This window comes from Girardinichthys multiradiatus, chromosome 13, assembly GCF_021462225.1.
Source record: "Girardinichthys multiradiatus isolate DD_20200921_A chromosome 13, DD_fGirMul_XY1, whole genome shotgun sequence".
Lineage (NCBI taxonomy): Eukaryota > Metazoa > Chordata > Actinopteri > Cyprinodontiformes > Goodeidae > Girardinichthys > Girardinichthys multiradiatus.
This window is the reverse complement of record NC_061806.1, coordinates 36,600,734-36,628,713: the sequence shown is the minus strand read 5'-3', so window position 1 is coordinate 36,628,713 and position 27,980 is coordinate 36,600,734. Positions and strand designations below refer to the sequence as shown.

General features: G+C 38.4%; 1 protein-coding gene across 1 annotated transcript; it reads right to left on the bottom strand.

Moving 5' to 3' along the window:
* Positions 1-12: 12 nt before the first annotated feature.
* On the bottom strand, positions 13-27,980 carry LOC124879608 (brevican core protein-like). The gene is made up of 14 exons (XM_047384295.1): positions 27,727-27,980; positions 16,498-16,577; positions 15,842-16,213; positions 15,439-15,613; positions 15,130-15,257; positions 13,196-13,489; positions 12,140-13,000; positions 9,307-11,256; positions 3,866-3,973; positions 3,156-3,314; positions 1,532-1,614; positions 1,069-1,213; positions 776-958; positions 13-677 (listed from the first exon to the last, which is right to left on the bottom strand). The coding sequence occupies exons 1-14, from the start codon at positions 27,744-27,746 to the stop codon at positions 562-564; spliced, it is 4,674 nt and encodes a 1,557-aa protein (XP_047240251.1). The 5' UTR covers positions 27,747-27,980; the 3' UTR covers positions 13-561.

Genomic DNA, 27,980 nt, shown 5'->3' with positions numbered 1-27,980 from the left:
GCCAACGCACAGTGAGAGTAAAATAGGAGACTGATTTATTCTTTGCTCTGTTCTACAAAACTTTATTACAACATAAAGCCACCGAACAAAACCGCGTCTGCTTGACCTTAAAGTTTTCTGTTGGAAAAAGAAAATAAAAAAAAATTGTGGACAGTAATTTCTGCTGTGAAAACCAACATATACAGAATACTTGGTAACTTATGGCTCACTTTAGAGATGTCAGGATCTTTGATAAAATAGGAACATGATACAATAAAAATCTAAAACCATAAAAGTGTCTCAAAAGCTTAGCACCATTATGTGGCCCTAGACATAGCAAAAACCACAACAAGAACAATTATTAGGAAATATTAATTGATCATAGCCTACTTTGGGAATAACTATGCCAGATTGTGAGTTTAAAATCTCCATAATCATGGATGCACATTCTTACTGGAAAGAAACTTTAGTCCTTTTACATCATCTTTTTGTCTCTGTGGTTCATTGTTCCCTCTTCAAGATAATTTACATCACGTCATGGTACACTAACCAAATTGTATGTTTAAAAGGAAAGCATAGGTGTTAAAACTTGATATCCCAGAACTGTGGTGTCTCTTCAGTGGCTTCAAATTCATTTTCTGCTGCTGAAAAGTTGCTGTCAGTTTGTGACATGTCGAGGTTCTGCATAACTTCTCCACCTTGTGGATTAAATATGAACAAAAAAACAATCAGACATAGACTAGATGATTATTATAAATAATTCAGGGTAGATTTATGGAATATGCTCCAATCTCACCAGGGATGCAGAAAATTTGAGGTCTCTCCCATCGGCCTCCGGGAAGACACCTGACCAGAGGGTTCAGTCTTTGCTGGAAGCCCTCTGAACAGTGATACCGCACAACTGCATTAGTCTCATATCTCTGTTGAGCTTTTCCGAATATGGACGCGTTCCGGACCTTTGGTGGTGGACCACAGTGGGCTGTAGAAAGAGATGGCAAATGGTGGCATAATGTCTTCTAACAACCAGAAGAGGGAGCTATGATCTCAAGGGCAAATGATGTGTGCTCAGTCTGATTGACTGAACCTTACAGGTGCCTTTCTTGCAGGTGTATGCCAGGTGATAGTTGCAGGGTACGTCGCTCCAGCGGCCGTTATCATGCCACACCATCACCACACAGTCTTCTCCAGAAAGGAAGTAACTGTCTGGCTGCCCTCGGTACCAGTTCTCGTACAGCTGCATTGATTTGTAGAATGGATTTCAATTCAGGCATATAAAAGGTATATTTAATGAAAAAAACATTTTTATTAATTTCTCAATGCTAAAAATAGCTTTAAATGAATTTTTTTTTTTTTTTGTTTAGTTTTTTTCTATTTAATGGAATTTCAAAACTTTGAACAAAAAGCTTAATTGATGCCCTAAAAAGTTCCTAATATCCTTGGGATTTTCTCCAATTTCTTCATAATTATTTTGTTTTTTCTATGTACCCAAACTGAAAGCAAACATAGTCTTTAGAGATACTTTGTGATGTTTGTTGTGTCTAACGTTCCTCACCAGCAGGTTTCCATCAGACCAGCGAAAATCATCCTCAACAGTCTTATCATTCAGACCAGTCCACTGGTATTCCTTGTAGTTACCTAGTGAAGACATATCCCAGTTAACTAGTATATAATAAACATCCATATATACTGTTCAGTGCAAAGATTTAATCTTTTAAGATTTTTCTTCTCAGATGTTGCCTGTTTTATCAATCATCTTCAGTCTAATCATTGCCACATTTCTTCAGCAGAATCAATAAAAATAGCCAAGAAAACAGTTTGAGATACAGAAAAAAAACCACCTTGTTACAGTCTCAAACGTTCATTCATCTTTTTTCGGATTTTACAGAGAAGTGCATACTTGTGACGTGGAAGGTAAATGACAGATTCTTATTTTTATTTTTTACAAATAGAAAATTAAAAAGGACGGTCTGCATTCCACCTAAGCCAGTACTGTGTAAGACCACCTTCACAGCTGTAGGTCTTTTGGGCTGTCTCCATCAGGTTTGCACATCTAAAGACTGACATTTTTGCCCATTCTTCATTGAAAAGTAGCTCAAGATGGAGAGGGTCTGTGAACATCAATTTTCCAGTATTGCCTCAGATTCTCAACAGGATTTAGGTCCAGGGTATTTCAACACGCGATTATGATTTAAACGAAACCACTCCATTGTAGCTCTGGCTGTATGTTTAGGGTTGTTGTCCAGCTTGAAGGCAAACTTCCTCCTCAGTCTGAAGTCTTCTGCACCCTCTAACATGTTCTTCCAGGGTTTCCTTGTACTTTGCTCCATTCATCGTTCCATCAACCCTGACTTGATCTCTTGGTTTTTCCTGTTTTGCATGTGGGTAAAAAGATAAGTGTGTCTTGTCTTACCAAACCATCTTCTTTCACATGTTTGCTGTGTCTCTCGCAGGGCTTGAGTTAAATTTACCTTTTTTGCAATAATGGTCAGGTTTGTGAAATGCATGACTGATTGTTGTCCTGTTAACAGATGCCCCTTGCTGAGATGTGGATCTGTGTAGCTCCTCCAGAGCTACCATGGACATCTTGTGTGCCTTTGTGATTAAAGCTCATCTTGCCCTCTGTGTTAATTTAGATGGATGGCTATGTCTTAAAAGATTTGCAGTTGCCCCTTTTATGGATTAGACAGTGCTCTATGATGTTTAGATTAAATTACACACAGATGGGCTCTTACTAATTACCTGACTTCTGGAGGCAATTGGTTGCCATGGATTTTAATTATGGATGTCAGACAAAAGGGTGCTGAATACAAATACAGCTCTGTAGTAGTTTAGGACCAATAAAGGGATTTTCTAAAAAAAATATTAGAGGAAAGCTTCCCATACGGTAGATGATAAACAGAGGGATGATGCATCTCTTATGTCCTGTGTCATTTCTGACTTTCAGAGACTTTTTATCTGCTTTAGATAGTTCTTCTTTTGTCCTCTTCTTGTTTACATATCTGTTTAAACACATTGTGCTCAATATGCTGTAAAAAGCAGCCTAAAGCAAAATAATAACCGTTAAAAAGCTTCAGAAAACCTAAAAGAAACGTACAAAAAGGTCAAATGGATGCCCCAACATTTCTACTTGGTACACCATGTTAATCTTACTAACACCCCACTTTATGTAACCCTACTGTTGATGTAGTCCTGTTCCTCAGGGGTCATGATGGACACCAGATGAGCTCCTTGCATGCGACAGTGCCTCTCTGCCACCTCCCAGCTCTGCCGCTGGCTGAAGTGTCGATAGCAGAAACCGTGAAATTTATCCCAGCCAGGTTCACATCGCTCCAAGTCTGAAAACCGCAGGGGGAGTCAGAAATGCACAACAAAGACAATTCAGATGGCTCATTAAATGTTCAGTTTCATTTATTTAGTTGGAATTACCACCACGACAAACTGTGGCATGTTCACATCTATTCAGTGTCCACTCACTGATTTGTGTAAAATTACACTAAAGATGGGCTAAAGATGTGGCAAAAAGCTCAATTTGTTTTGCAGAACAATCACACAATGAAAGTTTTTGAAAAAATAACCTTTAATTTAAAAACATTTGTTGTTAAAGAAACTTTGGCACCCTAACTGTAAAGTATTACTCAAATGGTGCACACTCATACAACCAGGTTATTGCAGATTTGATATTTTTTGCATTTTTCCCACAGATTGGTTTGTATTTCAGATGAGTAATACAGAATGAATTCCTTTTAAAAGTGGAAAAAGTCCTGGAATGATTGATCAAGATCTAATTTGTTTAAAACAACTAACAGACATTCTACGTTTTATATGCTCTGTATATATTCTTCAAAATGCTGGAAAGCATCCAGAGTCAAACAAGCAGAAAGCTCACCAGTCTCACAGTAAACTCCTCCATACGTCGGCAAACAGAGACATTTTATGTGTCCGTCTTGGTCAGTGCAGGTGCCTCCGTTGAGACAAAAATCATCCAAACAGGCGTCTGAAACACAACAGAGTGGCTACTGCAGATTAATGCTGAAATAAAAAACACAGGTTTGACCCTGTGTGTGGGAATGATCAATAATATTGGGGACATTACTGAAGCACTCTCTAGTTTAAAGGTAGGAACACATTGTTTGTTTACATTTGTTAAACATTAGTTAGTATGATTTATAATGTAGGACACAGAATTAAAGAAACACCAAGAACAATGTAAGCCAAGACAGGACAGAAGAGGGCAATTTCAGCTTCTTAGATCCTTCTATCTTCTTCCCTTTTAGTTCTTCCCCAGGACAATAAATGGAGCCATAATTTAGTTTTTGTTCATCTTTGATGATTATGTCTAGCATTTTATTAAGGGTACCCAACATTTACTTGCTATGGTCATGAAAAATGTCACTATAAAGGAGTAATCTGAGTCACATCAACTGACAACTCAGCTATTTTGCTATTTCTCATCATTCTTTCATACAAAATGTTCACTCAAGCTCAATTTTATTAAAAGCTTCAGTGCACAAGAGGCAACTATTTCCTTTTGTCACCTTGAGATGATAGACTGCTTGTTTAAAACTTTGAAAAGAATAAAAAAAAGCTTGAAGTCTGGATTTATTTAAACATTTGTGAAAAGAAAGCAAAATATGACATGTCTGTGTAAACAGTAATTAAATATTTAACAACATAAGCTTTGTCTTGTCATTATGTTCACCGTCACATAAGCGCCTTCCAGAAACATCTCTGCAGTATATTTGAAAGGTAATAACTACTTTTCACGAAACAAATAAGAATCATATGGTCTCCAGGCATACTTGTTGTCAAACCTGAGTAAAGGAATATACAAATGCAGCGTGGAAAACCACGGAGTCTCCTTAACGTCTGAAAGACCCCATCCTCTCATTAAGATGCTTTCCCTCATGTTTATGTTCCCTAAAACCTCAAAGTTTTACTGACTTGGCAAAGTTTGTCTCAACAGAGATGTTTTCATTTTTCTTCACCGAATGGGGAGATGGCTGTTTATGCATCACTAAAATCTGAAAATCAAACATCCCTGGCCAGGCTGGAATTGGTACATTACTAAACCAAGCACCAATAACTGTGTTATAATTACTTTTATTTGGAAAATGAAAATGGACACCTTCAGCCTTTAGAGGACAACAGAGATTTAAAGTATGTTAACCAGAAAGCTCCAGAGGGTACTGTTCATTAATGCACATAGACAACTGTGAGCAGATGTTCAAATTTTAGTTTCTGTGAGAAGTCACACACATTTTACATGTGTTTCTAACATATTTCAAACACTTTGTTTTCCTTCCAGTCATTTCAGTAAAAGGGACTGTTTTAGTACAGACAGGGACAAGTAATCACAAAACAAAGTAAAACCCAGAATAATAAAGAAAACCAGTGCAACACAAGAAAATCCTGCTGGAGCATTTACATAAACTACATGGAGAACTAGAACCAGCATAAATAAGAATAACTGAAAAGAAATACACTGTAGAAATGGCTCAATAAAAAACTACTATGTCCACAATTGGAACAAAATAATAAAAACAACCAGTTTAAATAATACTGGATTTATAAAATTATCATTTTCATTTCTATTTGTAAGAATTTATCTCAGTGTTAATATACCCCTTTTTTTATTTGAACTGTAATTTTCTATCACATTAATTTTTAAATTGAGTTATCTTGTATGACAATCTTCACATAAAGCTCTGGGAAATAAAAGTTGTTACCATAGTAATTATTAATTGAGCCATTTATATATTATGTGACTTATTCTTAATTTTGGCAGGACATTTAAGTATTTAACCAAATCTAAATTCAATTTTGTTTAGATTTTTAGTGCCCAACCTATGGGCTAAGAGCGCTGTCCAATGTGTATGTAAAGACGGAAATGTGTACATATTAGTCAATAGTTGTGCATAAGTAAAATCCAAAAGAGGTATTGTATATTTTCTCTGTAAGAATTCAAAATAAAATGTTACAACTTCAAGAAATTACAAAGTTCAAGTTTACAGTTGTGGTTTATTCTTTATAAATACAAACTGCTATAACAGTTTGTGAATACGATTTCTTTTCTATGAGAATATGAATTTACATCTGCGACTTGGTGTCACGTGATCTCAGGCTGGTTAGTGGAGCACAGAGTTAGTCGATTCGCGTTGCGCATGCGCTGTCACACTCCTCACTGCCAGCAAACGTAGTGCCGGTGTCACGTCGATTCGCGTTTCCCTATCACGGTTTCCCCAGCGTCTCCTCGCCGCTTTCGCGCCAAGAAAGGCGCGTGCTTTTTTAACGCTCGTAACCAGCGCGCCGTGCTTGCGCTGCAGGAGATCTGCGGACACCGTGAAAGCTCAAACAACGTGTTTCGGCGAAGCTGTCCCACTTTTTTGCAACTGGTTACAAAAAAGTTACGAGCGCTGAACAAGCACGTTGTTAACGTGTTGTTTACACGTTGTTTACGTGTTGTCAACGCGTCAGAAGTCACGTGTTTTTGAACCAGTTGGCTTTCCACAGCGAGGAGACACTGGAGAAACCGTATCTGATAGGGAAACGCGAATCGACATAACACCGGGATTGGATTTTTGGAAAAAGGCAATGGGAGATAATTCAGTCTAAAAGGAATATTAGGATCAGAGAGGAAATAGGGGGGAAATCAAGAATATTATAAAGCATTGTTATATAAAGCATTGTTATTATTTTAATTAAATACAAAACTGAAACATAGAATATAGTGGGTAGAGTTAAACAATTATGTACAGTAGGTGGCGGTATGCACCTCTGAATTTATATATGTCTTAATGTCGTTAATATGCTCTTGGTCCGTCATCTTGGTGCCAGTACTTCTGCTGGCGGTGCGCAACAAATTCAGAGGTGCATACGCCACCTACTGTACATAATTGTTTAACTCTACCCACTGTATTCAATGTTTTAGTTTTGTATTTCATAAAAATAAGAACAATGTTTTATTTATAATACTCTTGATTTCCCCCCTATCTCCCCTCTGTTCCCAATATTCCTTTTAGACTGAACGATCAACGCGAATCGACTAACTCTGTGCTCCACTAACCAGCCTGAGATCATGTGACACCAAAGCCCAGTCCCAATACCCACACTACACCCTACGCCCCTCTATGAAGTGTGTACTTTGAACAAGTGCATGTAAGGGTTGAAGTGCGCAGGTTACAAGCGTGCAAAATTGGAGAATTGGGACAGTAGAGGTTACGTCATTGACTTGCACCTCTGCACCGTAACTGCAACATCAAAAAGGGCGGGAACCGGCGATGTTTCCACAGTCTTGCTAAAAAAAATATTTAAAACTGCAACAAGCTATTTTTTTGAGGAGAAGAAAGTGCAGGAAGCGAAGGAGGCTTATACACCAGACTCTCGCTGTGCCAGTGTTTGTTTGAAAGGTAACTTCAGTGTTATGACCTACTGACTGCCCAGACTCACTCTGAACCCACTGGTATCTTACAATGTTGAGCCTGGAAAACTAGTAAAAAAATATATTTGTCGGCTTGCTGTCTAAATTTTACGCGGTTCTTATTATTCTGATTTGATGGCTGGTTACGTTGACGGTTGTGATTGGTTTTTGCTCAGAACGTCATCTGCAGCAGTGAATTCTGGGTAATATAAGCATCTAAGCAGACTTCGCCGAAGGGCGGATTGATGGCACAAAGGGGGCGGGGCTAAGGACCACTCTGGAGAATTGGGACACAGTACGCACTCGAACCCATCAACTGGAACGCGCAATTCAGGGACACAAGGGTGGAATGCGAGTATTGGGACAGGGCGCAAGTCGCTGATGTAAATTCGTATTCTCATAGGAAAGAAATCGTATTCACAAACTGTTATCATATTGTATTCATAAAGAATAAACCACAACTGTAAACTTGAACTTTGTGTTTGTAATTTCTTGAAGCTGTAACATTTTATTTTGTATTCTTATAGAGAAAATATACAATACCTCTTTTGGATTTTACTTATGCACAACTAATGACTAATATGCCCACATTTCCATCTTTACATACACATTGTTTTTGACAGCATTCTTACCCCATACCAACCCTTATTATTTTGGTAAATGTAAAAATGCATGCAAAAAAAATAAAATAATAATAGCTTAAAACTGCAGGCTGCTTATCCTCTCTTTATTATTGTCATGAGTATAAAATTTTTATACTTCTCTATAAGATGAGATATTAACTAAACAGAAAACACAAAGTTTTGTGTTTTGTTCTGTCAACAATCAAACAGTCTGTTCTGACTAAAATAAGAATTTAACTAACTTTTTACACTGAGTTCAAAATGAAAGCTTTTTTTAAATATTTTTTGCTGTTTTATTATCTTGAAAGAAATGAACATCCAATGCATCTGGATGCAGAAACTACAAACATTCATGTTTTAACTAGTGCAGACAGAAATGAAATGATATTGCTACCTTTATCAGAGTAACTCCACATCTTAGCCTTAAGTAACTTGGCCTAATAACGTATAACAAGATGCTAAACGCTCACAACCAGTGGCGGTTCTTCCATGAACAGCACTCCGGGCTAGTCCCTCTTTCTGCCTCCCCCCAATCAATCAAAATGCAATAATTTTTCCAATTTCTGTTAGTCTCCCTATTCTCAACAGAGTGCAGAGGGCACCAACTCCCTATTAACTGCACTAATGTTGCCTTGGGCAACTGCACATATGGCCTACATCAAAAACCGCCACTGCTCACAACTAATTATGGCTAAACATTAGTTTGTGCTTCTAAACCTAAACACGATGTGAGTTTTGATAGCTGAAGAGTCAATAAAAGAAAAAAGCATTTCTGTCAAAAACATTTCTCCAGTTGCATTGGTCAGTGCTATCACATTCAAAGCAATTTCTGTTACATTCATTAAATTAGCTTCAAAATTTATGCAAAACACAACTGCTTAAGTGATTGTGCAGAAACTATTAGCAGGGGCTATTGCCACCGTTCTTGGAAAGGAAACACTAAAAAAATTAAATCAAACTTGTCTGTACTTCACAGAAGTCAGTCTTTGGATGAATAGGGAAATGTCATGCACAAAAAAAAAAAGAAAAAACGTTGACAAATGTCAACTGTCCCAGTGTGAGTAGCAGGAGAGCAGTGAGGAGTGTTTAAACAGGGTGAAGCATTTAGGAGTCAGAAAGGTGAGTGGATCTGTTGAGACAGCGAGGGAAACAAACAGGGTGAGTTTTTTTTTTCTTTTTTACAGAAAATGGAGGAGGTTGGTCAGAAAACAAACCAGGGATTTTAGTGCATCACTGTGCTGAGCAAGAAGAGGATGGTTAGGCTCATGAGAGTGGTTTTAGCATTACCTGAAAAAGCCCCTGTACCACCTACAGCTGCCCTGTCTTTGGGCAAGATAAGCAGGGTGGGTGGCGGTGTGAGGCTAATCTCAAGATCAACCACACTATGATCCAACGGTGGAATGAAATGGTTCACCTTCTGGGGCTCTGTCGTCTTATGGAAAATGTAAGGTCTTGTGGTTCTTGAGCTCCAGGTGCGTTTGGGCACACGTGTTGGAGTAGTCATGGTAGAGGCAGAAGGAGAAGACTTGGTGCTCATTGAGGTCTCTGACGCTGACATGAATGGGGGTTTCTGACTAAACTTTACATTATTCAGATGCTCTTGGGGTCCAGTTGTGGTAGTCAACAGATTCCACTTAGATGTTTGAGAATTGAGTGTAAAGACGGTAAAGTCCTCAAGGGTTGGTGCAACATTAGTTTCCTCTTCAAAAGCATGGATTGGAGCAAGTTCAAGTTCGTTAGTGACAAAGGTTGGTGTTGTTTTGGATTCTTCTTCAGGAACACCAGAGAACATATTCGTTTCCTCTACATTTTCAAACTTTGGGACATTGGCTTCTTCCTCCAGGAGAGGGTTTGGGGTAGCTCTGGCCTCCCCATGAATCAGGGTAGGCTCAACTTCAGTTTCTTTTTTAACTGTTGAGATAACATTAGCTTCTTCTACAAGAACTATAGTTGAGTCAACATTAGCTTTTTCTTCAAAAATAACCTTAGGGGTTACTTTGGCTTCTTCTTCAATGCGAACTGTTGCTGTAAGGACCAGAGTTGGGGCAACTACAGCTTCTCCTGCAACAGTTGGGTCAACATTAGCCTCTTCTTCAAGAACCAAAGTCGGGGTAGCTTTAGCTATTTCTACAACGTTTTGGTAAAATGTAGTTTGTCCATCAAAAACCAAGGTTGACACAATTTTTGATTCTTCTTCAAGAACAGCTGTTGGGGTTAATTTTGCTCCTTGTTCTACAACCAGAACTGGGGCAACTTTATTTTCTTCAAGATCCAATGTTGGGCTAACTGTAGTTTCTTCTTCTAGGACAACAGTTGAGTCAACATTAGCTTCTTTTTCAGGAGCTAGAGATGCATTACCTTTAGCTCCTTCTGCAACATTTGGGTCAATTTTAGTTTCTCCTTCAAAAACCATGGTTGACAGAGTTTTAGGTTCATCTTCAACAACAGCTGTTGTTGTTACTGTAGCTTCTTGTTCAACAACCAGGGTTGGGACAACTTTATTTTTTTCAACACCAAAGGTCGGGCTAATTTTTGTTTCTTCTACAAGGAGAACACTTGGTGTAACCTTGGTTTCTCCTTCAAGCACAACCTTGGCTTCTTTTTCAGTGTTTTGGCCAGCACTAACTTCTTCAATAAGCAAAACAGTTGAAGGAACTTCAGCTTCCTTTTCAATTAAAATAGACTTGTTAACTTTCTCGTCATGGGTTGGGGTAACTATAAAGGCCTCTTCAAGGGGGAAGTTACCTTTAATTTCCTCTTGAGAGATGGAGGTAACAGTTCCAAGTTCATATCCGCTTGCCTCTTCATAAGAGTTCGTTGTGCCAATAGGTACTCCATAACCTGTTTGATACTGTTCTGTTGCAAATTTAGATGGTGAATGAGAGATATTCAAACCTTCTGTAGATGCAATAGGCAACCTTACTTCAGAAACTACCTGTTTAGGAGGCTGAGTTGCATCAATCTGTTTTTCTTCACTGTCTTCTGTGTCTAAGCTTGTACTTCCCTCCTGTCTAGAAATAGTTAGCTCCCACAAGTCTGTTGTTGTGGACAATATTTCAAAGCCCAATTTGTCCACATGTTGTGACACAGAAGAGAGGGTTGGATTTGGAGCTGCTCTGTGAGGTGTGGTGGGAGCTCTGCTTGCCACAACAGAACCCAACACTGGAGTGGTGAATCCAGCGGCGGAGGACTGAGATGTGGAGATGAAGGTGACTGCTTCTGTTTCAAACTCTCTCTCTGGAAGAGAACATAAAATATTTTAGAAAACATTCAGAGGTTTGATAAAATGCTTAGCTGATAAGAATTTACTGAGAGTTCAAATGATCTGATCTAAATATCAGGTTAGTAATGCAAACACACTGGTAACTGACAAAAATCTAGACAAGAGGCTCCAGGAAAGAAAAACCAGTGACAGCTCCTAGCTCTCACTGGTTTTTGTAAAGGTATAAATTAATATACCCATTGTGGAAATTTTTAAAAACCACTTTATATGATTTCAACTTTGTGTTTAGTTTTTTGTAGCTCCCATTTAGACTTCAATACCTCCAGCTAAATTCAGAGCACACTTTGCTTAAGCAGTTCACTCCTTGTAAAATTTTCTTTTCAATCAAAAAACAGTAAAACCATCTAAGATGCCAGATCAAGTCTGTAAATCATGCAAAAATACCAGAGATCACCAGCTGAGGTGACATTTTAAAACACTTACTGGAAAAAACTTAATTCATATTTACCAAACATTTTGATCTTGATATTGTAATAAAAATACTTAGTGTGGCTAAATTTAAAACATTAACCAATAATAAATTTCTTGTGGACAAATAAAAAAATCTATTTGAAATCTGAATTACTATTTTGGACATAGGAAGAAACCTGTCTAAAACTCAATTTAAATAGGCAATGCTAACCTCTTTACAAATCTACCTTAATTCGAATGTCTATTTAGTTTAAATGTGGTTTATGAAATATATTAAAGGTAAAAAAAAATCAGAGCAAATTTGCTCTGATTATAAGCCTAGCCATCTGCAGATAGTTCTTTAGTGCCATTTAGATGCCTTTTTGGGTGACTGGCTTGCATCATGCTGCTTTAGGATGTCTTGTTTTATTAAAGGGGTTTGCCTACCTTGAGAAATATCTCCAGATCCGTCCATGGGAGTCCAGATGGAGTTGTTCTCAATGGCTGACTCAGTAGTTGCAGTTTCTTGTGAGGGGGGAGTTCCTTTATCTTGGGAAGCCTGAGTCGTCAACAACATCTGTACAGGATCTTCTGCAGCTGCATTTTTCAACTTTACCTGAAGCAATGGACCAATTGCCAAAGTGGTCCCGTTCCAAAACCCATCCTCTACATCTATGTCTGTCTGGTTGTTCTCTGTCTCGCCGTACTTAGTATGAGACTTGTCAAATATCGCACCGGTTTCATTCAGTTCTTGGTACTGATTCATCTGTTTGAGTGACTGTAGAGACTCAGTAGGGTTTGTGTCTGGCACTGTCTGGTTCTCTGTCTGGGGTGTGTATGTGCTTCTTTCAAACTCAGATAGGTGAAAGGTGAAGCTCCGGTTCTGGTGTAACTCTGTCCCATTGTAATCACCAGGAAGAACAGTTGTATTTTGTGTTGAATCAATGGTCTCCACTGTGCTGATGGTGCTGGTAATTGCCTCTGGAAGAAGCTGGGAGTTGTGACTTATCTCCACACTTTCGTTCAGTCGCTGAAGGAGGTCTGATGCAGAAGTTGTGCTGGGGAAAGATTCTGTTCTGCCTGAAGTAACTGTCTGGCTTGTGTTGACAGGGTATTCTGTAGTGAAAGAGTCAGGCAAAAGGGGTAAAGATTCAAGTTCACTTTGTGCTTCTCGTTCCACTTGTGTCTCTAGTTGATTAAGATAAATTTCTTGATCTCTTTCCATTAGAATAACAACATTTTGTTCTTTGTCTTCAGCTTCTGTGAGCAGGTGGTCCATTGGAGAGTCAGTAGAAGTTTCTCTGTGTCCTGTTGAGGACAGAAGCAAATAAAAGTTGGCTTTCAGTGTAAAAGCGACAATTTCTTTGGCCTGGTACATTTCAAGAATATTAAGGAATCACTTAATAGACTCTGCTGAGTCTGCTGCCCCCGCGACCCGGTCCTGGATAAGCGGAAGACGACGAACGAACGAACAAACTTAATAGTACATCTGAAGACACCCACCTTTGAAACAATAAGCATCATGAAGGCTAGTCGGCTCTGGGAAACCGGTCTGGTTGCTGAAGCGGTAGAGCGTTTTGACACCTGCTTGAGGGCCACCACATCTCTCTCTAGGGGTTACGATGGGGTAGCGCACACTGCCGTCAGACAGCCAGCCAGGACTGCAGCGGTCCAGCCCTTCGCTCCATGCTAAGTACAGCTGTGCGGTTGTTGCCAGCTGTGCCCCCGCAGCTCGACAATATGACTGTGCTTCATCAAATGATAACTGCTGTGGGATGGGGTCATAGAAAACCTTCCCTAAAAATGCAAAAAGATTTACATTGATTTTTAAACCGAATGCTTAATCCACTCTATACAGCCCAAAGAAAACGTTTACTTTAAAATCAAGTCATGTCAGTTCCTCAGGCTTTGGCTGATTTTCTTTTTCAGTACAGGTCTTGTACCTGTGAACACAATGTGCTTAAAAATAAAGAAAACAGTCTGGTGGAAGACAAAAGAAGAAAGGTCTGGCCTAGAAAAAACTACCTACAAAAGAGTAACGGTCTCTACAAGTCAAGTAGCTAAAAATCAGGAATAACATTCAGGAAAGACCTGGCAAAGAAATTAAGAGATTAGTCACCCTTTATTTGATCATCTATAGTTTGAGTTTTTATGTTTTTTGCTGTTTTTTCGCAAATTTTCAGTACATTACACAACCATTTTGTGATTATTGTTTTTATGTTTGTTAAGTCATGAAGCTCTGAATCGTTCACACTTAAAAAGGCTCCTAAACTCAAGCGATTAACCACTGTTGTGTCATTATAAAGCTGACATCTTCACATAAAACATACTTTAAATTTGATCTTTTGGTATTGTGTCTTAAGGAAACAATGTGTTCATGTTTCTTTAGTTAAAATGTATAAAAACAAATCCAAAGGGTACACAGTTGCTGGGTAAAACACATTGCTTCCTTGTGTGACATCATAGCAAAATTAAAATATAACAGATAAAATAGGGAAGAGAGTTGTGGACCGCAAAAAGCGTGGTTCATCCTGTGTACAATGCCAAGTTTAATGAAGGTGCCTCTGTTTCAAACAAATATATGAAATATAAAACCCCTGAAATGATTGGGTATCATATTGTTCAGGACGAAGACTGGTTCTATGAGATTAAATGTGTTTTGGTGTGAAACGTGTATATCGACCTTAGTACAAAAGTACTAAACTTTGTGAAGATGCAGGCTGAGGTTGTTAAGAGATTGTCATTATACTCAGTCCTGTACCACCATGGGCTGAAAAGCAACTCAGTGATGAAGACACCATTACTCAAAAACAAAACAAAAAGCCAGATTATCGTTTGAAAATGTACTTAAGTACCAAAACCCTAATCTTTTGAGTAGTCTCATTTGGTCTGATGAAACTAAAATGGCCATAATGACCATTGTAACATTTAAAGGAAAAAGGTAGAACCTAACCAGTCCAAGAGTATCATGCCATGGGGGTGTCTTGCTGCAGGAGGACTTGGTGCACTTCACAAAATCGATCGTATCATAAGTAAAGAAAACTTTGTTGAAATATTGAAGCAACATCTCAAGACATCAGACAGGAAGTTAAGTTTTGGGCACAAATGGGTCTTTCAAACAAACAATGACCCTACAAATACCAACAATTTAGTTACTAAGAGGCAAAAGGACAAAAATTTGTGGGCAGAGCTGAAAAGATGTGTTTGTGAGCAAAGCGGCCAACTAACCAGACTCAGTTGTACCAGTTCTGTCATTGTGAGAAACTTTTAGAAGGACACCCAAACTGTTTAACCCAAGTCATACAGGCTAAAAGGCAGTTCTATCAGATACTAAGTAAATGTCTGTAAACCTCTGAATTTTACATATATTTCTGTCATTTAGCAAGTTGTCATCATTTTACATAGAACACGTAATTTTATATTATTAAACCTCTTACCGTGAATTTGTTCTATATAGCAATAAACATCAAAGAGATTATTTGGATCCATCGTTCCATAGTTCCTCACTCCTGGTTGCCCATCCATGTCTCCATAGCAGCCTTCACGGGGCACTTGGATTGGATACCTGCAGCGGTTAAGAAAAACATTAACCTCTGAGCAACCCATAAATTATGCATGTTTGACAAAATAAACAACAAATTCAGTATTCATAAAATTCTTGGGCTTTAAAACAGCACTTTGTGGATTTTGTATTACTTGAACATTAAATTAACTGAACTCTTGAAAAAACAAGAGTGAAAAACTACCTGACAGATTGGTCCACCAGCCAACCTGCATCACACTGCTCATATCCATCAAAATAAGCAGCAAGCAGCTGGTCCGGTGTGGCGACCTGTGCACCAATGCCCTCACAAGCCCTCTTGGCCTGCTGGAAGGAGAGGGAATACCGACCCCAAGCATCTCTATAGTGGAACACCACCCCTAAACACATCCAAAGATGTACATATTGACACATTCTCAAATATACTGGACGGTAGGTTTACTGTAAATCATACTGTATCTTGGTTGCAATTAAGATACTGCATAATGCAAATATTGCACAGCCCTGATGCATGATATTTATCAGATTTTGTAGAGGTAGATCGTTCTTTCAAAACTTCCATAATACACAGAAAAATCTCGAATAAGCATAAAAGATCATGGCGCTACCTTTGACTTTGACTTGAATGACTTTGCTGGCATCTTCTAGTCCCTGCTGCACCTCACAACGATAGTGACCAGAATCAGTGTGGCGCAGATCGCCTAACCACAGAGACACATCTTCAGGGGAGGAGGTGTAGTTGAGCAGTGCCGCGCGCTCTCGGTACGCTTCGTTGATCTTCACCCTTGAACCTCGCGCTACCAAGATCTCTGTCTCAACCCCACCGGACACCATTGTCCACTTCAACCGGTGCACCACAGAGGGGGACAAGGAGGAGGTGCAGGACAGAGAAACTAAGCAAGGGATGGAAATGGAGCTGCCCAGAGGTGTAAGAATCGGACCTGCGTGGGGGATGTTCACTTGCAGCTGCCGGACGTCATCTGTTGAACATAAGGAAAAAAAAACACTATGAAGGACAAAGTGGCTCGCAGAAAATGTAGATTGTACAAACAGTAGTTGTTGAGTGAAACTAAAACAAAATATTTCACAACAAATATTCTGGAAAGTGTAATATGCATTCATATTAAATCCAACCTTCCTCTGACACCCCTTAATAAAATCCAGTGCAACCAATTGCATTTGGAAGTAGTTGTAACGTCACATGTGGTGAAAAATCATGCGGTTTGAATTCTTTTACAAGGCACTGCAGTAAATGTGGACTCACCACTAGCAGATGGCGTTTGGGTGGGGAAGGCCAGGGTGAGATGACAAACTGCACAGATGAGCGGAAGGATCTGGACATGCCTGTAAAGATAAAACAATAAACACTGTAAAAATAATCACGCTGTATGACTAACTGATCACAATTAATCCGCGTGTCTCATAATAAATAGGAGTCCTTTCCAGTTACATGCACTTGAGAATAACAAGGGAAATAGATTTTTGAGCCTGGAAGGCGAGCATATTGTTGGTTCAGCTAAACATGTTCCGTTGATCCCAAATTGATCTATTGGACTGCTGGTGAAACATGACTGCATTACTTTCCACACATGCTTTACAAAGACTTTTATTTTGTGGTATTATGTTATGTCTTGCTGTTCTGGCATTCATGAATTTTGCATCTTATATGTTTTGTTAACAGATTTTGTTTAAATGTTTTTATTTATGTTGAATTGAATTGAATTCAGTTTTATTTATATAGCGCCAATTCACAACACGTCGTCTCAAGGCACTTCACAGAGGGTTTGGAATGGTTGTTGGGGAGGCTAGAATAAACTGCTGAGTGTTAGAGTTTGGCCATTTTAGAATAGGCTATGTGTAGGGGTACTAAGTAAAATAATAAACTGATAAAGTTTGTCCATCTAGAGCCCACTGGTGGCCATTGTTATACTAAAAACCACAAGGATTGGGGGTACATCTCTCTGTCACACTGATTATAACCATTGGAAAAGGAGTCAGTCGCACAATTAGCAGAAATGGAGGGTGTGTTTGCACCTCAATCATAACTGAGCCGTTAAGTGTTGTTTATTTTAGTTTGTCGATTTATGTTGTATTCTTGGGGTTATTTGGGACTGTGTTTTTCTAATCTCCTCATCTCCACCAGAGAGTCCTCTATATCCTCTGGTCGCTTGCTGTTCAGTATGTCAGCAATACTCACCTGGGACCTTCACTGGCATTCATCTATTACTTTCATTCCTCAGTTGCCTCAGTTAAGGTCGGAGTTCATGATTCAACAATAAGAAAGCGACTGAAATGGCCTTCATGTGAGTGTTCCAAGGCCAAAACCGCTGCTGACTAAAAAGAACACAAAGGTCCATTTCACATTTGCCAAATCACATCCTGATCTGTGGACTGAAGATTACATCTTGGTACTTTTTGGAAGTTCCCGTTACATCTGGTGTAAACCTAACCCAGCATTTCAGCCAAGAACATCAAACTGAAGGTCAAACATACTGTGATGGTCTTTACTTCTTCAAGACTTCTTAATGGAAGAAAATACTGAAGGAGAACGTCCAAGTGTATCAAACTTAGCCTAATCAGCAGTTATTGCAACAGTTAATGGTAGATGTGGCCACCATGAGAGGCACAACCAGTTACTAGGTTTAGAGAGGAATTACATTTATTGAAAGGGCCAGCTTGGTTTGGATAGCTTGTTTTCCTTCTAAATGAAATCATCACTTGAAAACTGCTTTCTGTATGTACTCCGGTGATCTTTTTCTGATATAAAATTTTGTTTGATGATCTGAAACATTAAAATGTGACAAAAAGCAAAGAAATCTGCAAGATGGCTAATACTTTTTCACAGCACTGTGTACTGAATCAAAGGTCAGTCTTAAAGATTACCAATATGATTCATATAATGTTTTAAAGCTTATTCATTTGACACAATATTATTTACAAATGCATCACAAACCCTTCAGTCTGAACCTGTTAATTTTGTATACGTTTGCAGAAAACAGTAGACACAATCTAGAAAAACTCACCATGATCCCTTCATTTATCAACAACCGTAAAACAATAATAATAAATTCTATAACAAATCTACAAGCTTGCCGTAATGATTCTGATTTGGATTGTTAGCATTTTAAAACGGCTTCACTGTGCACATTGATGTTTGATGATACAGTTTCAAGACCTTGTGCAAAATTAAATGTTATTTTACACATTCTCTGAAAGTTCTTTTGAATATCTTCTTATAATTTTGCATTGCAATATTTTTTGATATCAGTCTTTTTTTTTTTGCATTTTGATTTATTTAAGCAGTAGAACATGACTGACTGATTTATTTCAGTTTAAAAAAACATGTTTTAAGGACATTAGTAGAGTTCAAATTTTACCTTTCATTATTACTTCCTTAACAACAACTTGATGTTAAGATGTTAATCAGTGTATTTATATCTACTGTATGTGAAACCTCCAAAATTCTGGGAATGTTGATTGATAGTATTATATAACATTTTTGGCATGAATATCACATGTATGCAACTGAAACTGAATAATTTTAACCTACTGGTTTTAAAGAAGGGATCCATGTGATTTGAGCGAACTGTGGAGGCTTTTGTAAATTACAGGAGCCACTGAAAATAAATAAAAAGTATCTGAATGCTCAACCATACAGCAGATTTTTCTGGTTTTCAAAGGGAAATCGGTGCCACAGCCTTCTGACCTCAAGCTATTTATCACCTCCGTGAGCTAATGACACAGTGTCTCAGCCCGGAGGCATCCGTCCAGCCCTCCATCACCAGCCCAGGCCTGTTATTAACCCAGCAGGCATGACAGGATGTCTACAGTGACCTCATACAACCTCTGGAGGAACTGGAAATGTTCCTTTATTGTGGAAAAGCAGTGCTTCTGCACGATTTCTTTAACTCAGAGTTGATTAAGTATTTTGTATTTAACCCAACTCAAATATAAGCTTATTTAAAGAAGTCAGTTTTTGCCCCAGAAGAGCTTGTGAAAGCAGCCCAAACTTCTAAATACTCTTGCTCCACATCTGCCAGCACCTCTACCATACCAAGGAACATAATAAGCCTTGGCAAGAGATCAAAAACTTTAAAATCAAGTCCCATGCAGCCCATAATTTCTCTTAGAGGGTTTAGTCACAGTTATCAATAAATATTTCAGCTGCCATTTATATTTCTTTCAATTCTTTAGAACTTAGCAAGTCCACTGACTGCATATTGGTCAGGTCATACCGTTAATGGTTACACACGGCCATTCATCCATGCATCAATTTATACATCCTTCATAAGTTGCCACTAAAATCCTGTAATTACCCTGGTAATAATATTTACCACATATTCACCATAGGTGTTACTGAAACTGAAACATGGGCAGACCTCTTCTACCACCCCACACAAACCCACTACCCTGATGATTCCCACTCTGCAACAAAATATTTTATTCAGACATAGATAAAGGTTTCATAAATTTTATTTAAATTTGTGATTAACTGCGCTAATCACTAATATACGATTCTAAAGCCACTTCAACGTGCCAACTCCAAAATCCTTTTCTTAGGTTAAAATTTTATTAAACCCTTTTTTACCAAGACGCCTCTCTCACACACAGCAGCATTGTCGCCTGTGTTCATGATATACACAATTAATGATGGGTCAAGACAGTATAACTTCTTTTATAGTAGTTCTTAAAGAACATTTTTAATTGGTTAAAATTGTTATCTGCAGGTAAAAAATGCACAAAAAACAGAGATCATAGAGCAGATAAAAATTCTGATAGGTGCATTTTTAGTTGTGGGATTGTTAATGATCTTTTAAACAGTTTTGCCCCTGCTGTTGCTGAGAATGTTTGTTTAATATGTTTGATTAATAGCCACCACAATTATAAGCATATATGTATATGTGTTTTAGTATTGTTAGTAGAGCTATAGCAAATAAATCCTAACTTATAGGTTTCTCTTTGCCTGTTATTAACAGAAACCCTTGCAGAGACAGAGCAACAACAAAATAAACCATCCTTCTACAATAAAGTAGTATTTGTGCATTGGTAAATTCACTTTAAATTACATACTTTTAAAAAAATGTTTATCCAGTATGAAATAAACAAGGTACCCCAGGTCTATTGCATTCAAAATGTCTGATCAAGTCCAAAACTGAAAGGTGGATGTTAGAGCCAAAACCCAAAAGTATATATTAGTAAGGTTATAGCTTGTGGAAAGAGACCGAAGCATAAAAAAACTTAAAATTTAGACTTTCTGCATTTATGTCAGTTTCTTTGAAATGAGTCGGCACAAACAGACCTCACTGACTTTTGTCAAATGAAATGGCCTTCTCTTATGGCAGTATAATTGCAGTCTGTTTTCCTGGCAGCTGGGTGGACTCTACAAGGCTGGTATCTCTATTAGTATTCTTGACAAGAAACGTCTCATAAAAGAGCAAGTATAGAGCCAAGAGGACAGCTGCACACTGTGGTTTCACTTCATACCGACTCCCTCACAAAAGGCTTCATGGAAAATTAAAGGACAGGCCACTGGCACACTCGCGCACTGTTTCTCTTTTCTTTTTCTCGCTCTTTTCATGGCTGGAAAAGGAAGTTTTCATTGCACTTAGGATTGCTGTGCACCACGCTTTGTAAAGGAGAAACAGCAACATTAAGACCCCGGACACTGATTCAAATGGTCTCACTGTTAGGCTCAAAAGTGAATTCGGGTCGATGACAGAGGCAAATAATTGCGGTTGCTGGGTGTTGTGCCATCTTTAGATCACATTTGCCACTGAATGCTTATAGCTCCTATTGTTTAAATGACAGCGACACTAAAGACAAGTCAAGCTGAAATTGATGCCACGCACGGCATTTAGGGATGTTCAAACTGCAGCAAATGCATTAACCAGACTCTTTCTCCTGTCATAACAGATTAGCTCCAGACTATTCTCTTAAGAGCATGAAAATATAATAGAGTGAGGATTTAAATATGAGTATACATGATAAGAAACATAAGGATTGCACTTGAATCTTTTTGCAAATGTTGCACAATGAAAAAATTCCCCCTGCATCTTGTGGGTGGTTTATGCAGAGTTCTTCATCACTGTCAATACAGAGGAACCTGGTCCGTGGTCCAAACCAACAAGCCAGAAAATGACTCCTGATCCCAATTCAGCCGGGTCAAACACGTCTGTTTGACTGATGTGCTGCGAGATCAGAAGAGTGCTGAGCTAGAACAACGTCTCTAAAGCACACCAATTGAGCTTTTACGAGGTGTAAATCTAGAGTTCTTTATTACTCGACTGGTACAACCAATTTAGCTTACATTTTCGATTTCACCTTTACTGCTTAGATTGCACTGGAATTACATGCAACAAAGTATAGATCCTTATCCAAGATACCAATAAAACTTAATGCAACATTATGCACATACAAGATCAATTTAAACATAAAACTATCACCCAAAAAAAAAATTTTATCGCTGACTTTGAGGTCGTCCTCCTCCAGGAATTGACACTGCAGGTTATTTGTGAAAGCTACTAACACTTTAAAACAAAGACTTCCTGCAGTTATTTAAATAAGTAGCTACATGTTAATACTTGAGTGGACTCATCATTTTAGTGGTTTAAATTAGAGCTTTTCAGCATATAATTTACATTCTACAGGTTATATTCTAACCGTTATAGTTTCATAGCCTTAACCCAGTAGTTTTGGTCCCTAAATTTAAACACAAACGTAAAAAACAGCAAAGCAGAGGGTGGGTGGGGTGCGGCTAATTTCTCATCTTCTTCATTCAGTACCTTTATTGTTTTGATTGTGTCATACCTGATGAACCTGTCTAATGTTGTGCCGACCATTCGCATCAATTTGTACTCACAGGGGGGCGGAGTCGCAAATGGGCTAGTATCAATATTTACACAGATGACGATAACTTATGCCATCCGGTAAGTTTTATATTTCACTCTTGTATTTATGAGAGCTTCATCTTTTAAAATAAACACCAGAGCGTCGAGCTTTAAGATGTTTTATGAAGTATGGACAGCTAAAATGCTTTCTAGCCACCGCTAGTAGCTGCAGCTTGCATAAGGGCTAATAGGCATCGTTTGGTTTTTCTTGTTTGTCTCCCTCATAGGTAAAATACCTCCAAACAACACTTTTTCCATCATCTTTTTGAGAAAAGTCAAAAAGGCTTTCCATCTGCAACATTCAAACTTCCAGCACTTCTTCACTGTTTTGATCATCAGCCATCAAGTACACTGATGCAACAAAGGGGAGTGGCTGAGTACCGGTGTGTCTGCAGCAATGCTGTGCAAAGTTGTGTGCCAAAACAGGGAGATGAAAATGACAAAAATCATATTGATTTTCATGCAAATCAGTATATTAAATAAATATGTAAATATATATAAATATATGCACTTTTAAAATACAGGCCTACATTATTTTAATAGATAACTTAGTAGAGGTAAGTACTGTAGTTGTTTTTTGATAATCAAAGGGTTTTTTGTTTAGTCTTCCTCTGGTTTTTTATGTTGATGTATCATGGCAAGATCTCTAATTTGCAACATGATTTTCTCATAGTGAAGATTAGAAGTGTTTAAAAAGTATCAGAGCACCCAATAAACTAGTTATTGCAAAAATCATGCAAAACAATTACATTCAACATACAAGTATGCAAATGACTGGGTAGAGATTTTTTTAATTAAAAGAACATATTCAGTAGTACATTTTAGGTTTTAAGATAACGTAAAAAGGTTGGAAAATTATATGTCCTTTGCCGTGCCTGAAATGACCAAAGGCTCAAATGAAGTCAATTGGCTATGAGAGATGTTAGAGTATTAACTCAACATCATAATTCTGGTTTCTTGCATCTTCCACTTGAACATCTCCAAGAAAAACCACCAGGATGTTTCCCTACATCACTGCGCCAGAAAGCCACCCACCATGATTCACCATTCAGTGGGTCTGGGAAAGCTTCAAACTGTTCCCACTTATTTTCACTCCAGTACCTGATCATTTTGAAAGGAATGTTTTTCTGTTTGTAAAACCACTTTGCTCTGAACTATACCCTTAATCAGTTTTTTGTTTTATGTCAAACGTATCTTGTTTCCTCTATGTGTCAATGTTCCTAACTTTTTTATATTAAACAGAATGCTATTATACAAAGACTGGATAGAAAATAAGAAAAGCAACAAAAATACCATAAGCATATCTGGAGAACTACTAATTACAACCACTTTAAAATGTTACAAGGGAGCCTGGCTTCTTGGACACAAAATGTTCAAAAGAAGATGGACAATTTATCATAAATGTGTCTCAGTATCCTTGAATCAGTTGCAAAAACAGATCTGCTCAGTAATCATTACCAGGAGTTAACCAAGTAACATGTTTTATATTAGTAATGCAAACCATTAGCGCATACAGGCTGATTTCAGCATCACCTAGTTAGTGCATTTTTCTGTCAAGAGTGGAAGGCAGAGAAAATTAAAGATGGATGAGAAAAAGAATAGTAGCTCTTACCAGAGAGAGATGCCTTTAAAAAATTAGCAGGGACTCATTTTAAATCCCATACTGGGGTTCAAAGTTAAAACTGAAACGGGTTTTCTAACAAAACACTTCATAAACTTGCCATTGCTTGACATTTCTGGAAGACCTGTGAGTAGTTTTAGCTGAACCTAAATGCCGTTCCCCTATTACAAGCAAAGAAACAATATTATTTCTGAGTCTTTGTGTTTTGATGTATCTTATGTTTTTAGGGTGTTTTTTTTTGCTTTACCTTTAAAGCTCAAGAATCCACCGGAACATTATATAAACAGAAGCTACTAAAACTGCCTACATGATTTAATTTGACCTCTGGCCCTCTTTGTGTCCATTACTGAAATTCACCTGTGCCCCGAGGTGAACTGCAGAAAGTAAAGTCAGAGGAGAGCACTCAAGACTGAAAGCAGCTTTCTGGGCTCATAACAACCCACTGTTTATGAATTTGTAAGGGAGTTGCTTTTTTCTTGGTAGGAATCCTGATTAAAAACACAGACTTCTACAGTTAAAAAACTGGGTAAACGTTGTTATTTATTCCTTATCTCTTTATAATTGTGCTGCTAGGAACTCAAATCTTTCTAGTGATCTTTTAAAGGGGTTCCAAGAGCTTTCTAACCATGAAGGTCAAGAACCTGACCATTTTCAGATAAACATTTTCTTGTTTTCTAAGCCACATCACTTAGACCTTAAAACTTTTCTACTTTTCTAGAGGCTTTTTTGTTAAAGCCTCTAGATTTGACTGCTTATCCCGAGCTTTTTCTAGTTATTCTGCTATAGACTTAAACTACTGGCAGACTTACTGACTTTTCTCTAAGTTTTCTCTTATTTTCTTGTAACTTTCCTGAGCTATTGCCGTCCTTACCTCTTTGCTTTTGTTTCACATTAAAAGTACTCCCGGCCCAGTGCTTATGAGTTCAGAACTTGCTCTTCCCTGGACAGAACCAATTATGCTCTTGCTGCCATCAATTTTGTGTTTTCTCTTTGCGTTTTTGTTTCTCTTTCTTTCATAGGCAGTAGTGCTGGTTCCATGCTCTTGTGTTTTATTATTTCTCTTCTTTCTGTCCTCTTAACCCACCTTGTCACATTGTTGGTCATTTTGTTACTGCTAGTTTGTCAAAGGGACATAACAGGTTCCAATTTCTTTAGTTAAATCTATTAAATATAGATTAGTTTGAAAGACATAAAAAATTATACTTTGTACCAAGATGGTAATTCCTAAAAAGATGAAAACCTGGCATACATCAACTGACAGATGATGCATCTACAGGGGTTGGACAATGAAACTGAAACACCTGGTTTTAGACCACAATAATTTATTAGTATGGTGTGGGGCCTCCTTTTGTGTCCAATACAGCATCAATTCATCATGGGAATGACATATACAAGTCCTGCACAATGGTCAGAGGGATTTTAAGCCATTCTTCTTACAGGATAGTGTCCAGATCACTACGTGATACTGGTGGAGGAAAACATTTCCTGACTGGCTCCTCCAAAACACCCCAAAGTGGCTCAATAATATTTAGATCTGGTGACTGTGCAGGCAATGGGAGATGTTCAACTTCACTTTCATGTTCATCAAACCAATCTTTCACCAGTCTTGCTGTGTGTATTGGTGCATTGTCATCCTGATCCACGGCACCGCCTTCAGGATACAATGTTTGAACCATTGGATGCACATGGTCCTCAAGAATGGTTCGGTAGTCCTTGGCAGTGACGCGCCCATCTAGTACAAGTACTGGGCCAAGGGAATGCCATGATATGGCAGCCCAAACCATCACTGATCCACCCCCATGCTTCACTCTGGGCATGCAACAGTCTGGGTGGTACGCTTCTTTGGGGCTTCTCCACACCGTAACTTTCCCAGATGTGGGGAAAACAGTAAAGGTGGACTCATCAGAGAACAATACACATTGTCCACAGCCCAAGATTTGCGCTCCTTGCACCATTGAAACCGACGTTTGGCATTGGCATGAGTGACCAAAGGTTTGGCTATAGCAGCCCGGCCGTGTATATTGACCCTGTGGAGCTCCCGACGGACAGTTCTGGTGGAAACAGGAGAGTTGAGGTGCACATTTAATTCTGCCGTGATTTGGGCAGCTGTGGTTTTATGTTTTTTGGATACAATCCGGGTTAGCACCCGAACATCCCTTTCAGACAGCTTCCTCTTGCATCCACAGTTAATCCTGTTGGATGTGGTTCGTCCTTCTTGGTGGTATGCTGACATTACCCTGGATACCGTGGCTCTTGATACATCACAAAGACTTGCTATCTTGGTCACAGATGCACCAGCAAGACGTGCACCAACAATTTGTCCTCTTTTGAACTCTGGTATGTCACCCATAATGTTGTGTGCATTTCAATATTTTGAGCAAAACTGTGCTCTTACCCTGATAATTGAACCTTCACACTCTGCTCTTACTGGTGCAATGTGCAATCAATGAAGACTGGCTACCAGGCTGGTCCAATTTAGCCATGAAACCTCCCACACTAAAATGACTGGTGTTTCAGTTTCATTGTCCAACCCCTGTATTAGGTCCATTGTCAGATTTCTGCTGTATTTATTTTCTATTTATAAGAGGCATTACTTTTATCTACTGTTCATCTGCTTTATTGTCATGTGAAAAAATATTGACAACCCATTAAAAATTCAGTTATTGATTTAGAAATGTTTACATATCAATGTCTTTTATTTATCTCTGGAAAAGAATGTGATTTAATTGGAGGAAAACATCAAAAATTAACTCAATTTTACTCATTTATCAAAATATATAAGATAAATGTGTTTTCCAGCTAAGATAAAATCTAGGACACCCTTTCTCCTAATAGCTAGTCTTAACCCCTTCAGTAGAAACTTATCTAACATGTCCCTGACATCAGTCTGAGGAAGGTTTGCTCCACTCCTTATTTTCAGATAGGAGATGTTTGACGGATTTCTTGCATACAGCCCATTTCAAGTAACCCCACAGCATCTCAATTCATTTAAGATCTGAAGATCCGAGCTTTGACACAGCCCAGGACTTTACATTTATTCATTTTATGCAGGCCTTGGTGGATTTAGTGGTTTCTTTTTTCACAGATGATCTCAGATTTTTCTCAAGCGCCCTCAGGTGCTGCAAAGTATCCCCAAACCATAACACTTCCATCTCCATGCTTGACATTTGGAATGAGGGTATTTTCCTGGGATGCTGAATATGGTATAACCCAAACATATCTTCTGAAATGGCATCCAAATAATTCAGTTTAAAACTCATCTTTCTACAGAACCTTATTCAAGAAGTCCTGGTCTTTGACTACATTCTCTCTGGTGAACCTCTGTCTGGTCTTCATGTTTTTCTTAGAGAGCAAAGGTCTCCTCTTTGTACACCTCCAATATCAATAATAATAAGGGCCTTATGTGTAATTAAAGATATTTTAAGTGGGAGTGAATGTTAGGGTGTCCTAATTTACATTTGTAGGATCTTTTGAAATATATTTTTTTCCTTTTTGTTTATATTTTTTGAATTAGTCAATATTGTTTTATATGTCCAAATATGTTAGAACATACACAGGCATAGGGTGTCCTACATTTTAACATGGCTATATATACTTTTGTTGGCTTGGCACTGCTTTGTCCTCCAAATGTCCACCTCGATCGTTTCATTTCATTTTATCCATATAATATTCTGTAAGCAAGTCCATAGAAGCTGAAAGGAGAATAAGCTAAAGTCCAAAGAAAATTTTAAAAAAGCCTCCACAGAGCCTGGGGAAAAGCTCCTCAAGTTTACTTTAAAACACTAGAAAGTCTGTTTGTACTGAAGCAAAGTTTAAAGAAATGAGGGCTGGTTTAAAACTTTTGCACAGTAATGCACCTCAGTTTGGTTCTGGCAAAATTATCTTCACTATGTTAAAGCGCAAAGCGCCAAAGAGGGCAACGTTTTCACACGGCATTGAAATTAAATGGCGACTTATTATGGCATGAAGCGAATCCAAAGCCTACCTGGTTGTTGTCAGCAGCATTTCAGCTGAAGCAGGACGGTCTGACTTCTCGGTACAAGTATGATGCGTCTGCTCCTCTCTGCGTGCTGCAGTGCGACTGTCCGCTCAGGAGGGGAAGCGGTTGGATGCTCTGCACAGGTAGATACAAGCTGGAGCTGCAGCCGTGCACCAACAAGCTCGGAGGCTTGGGGAGAAAGGAGGGAGATGGGAGAAAGTGACGCCACAAATGAAACCATGAACTGCCCACACCTCCTC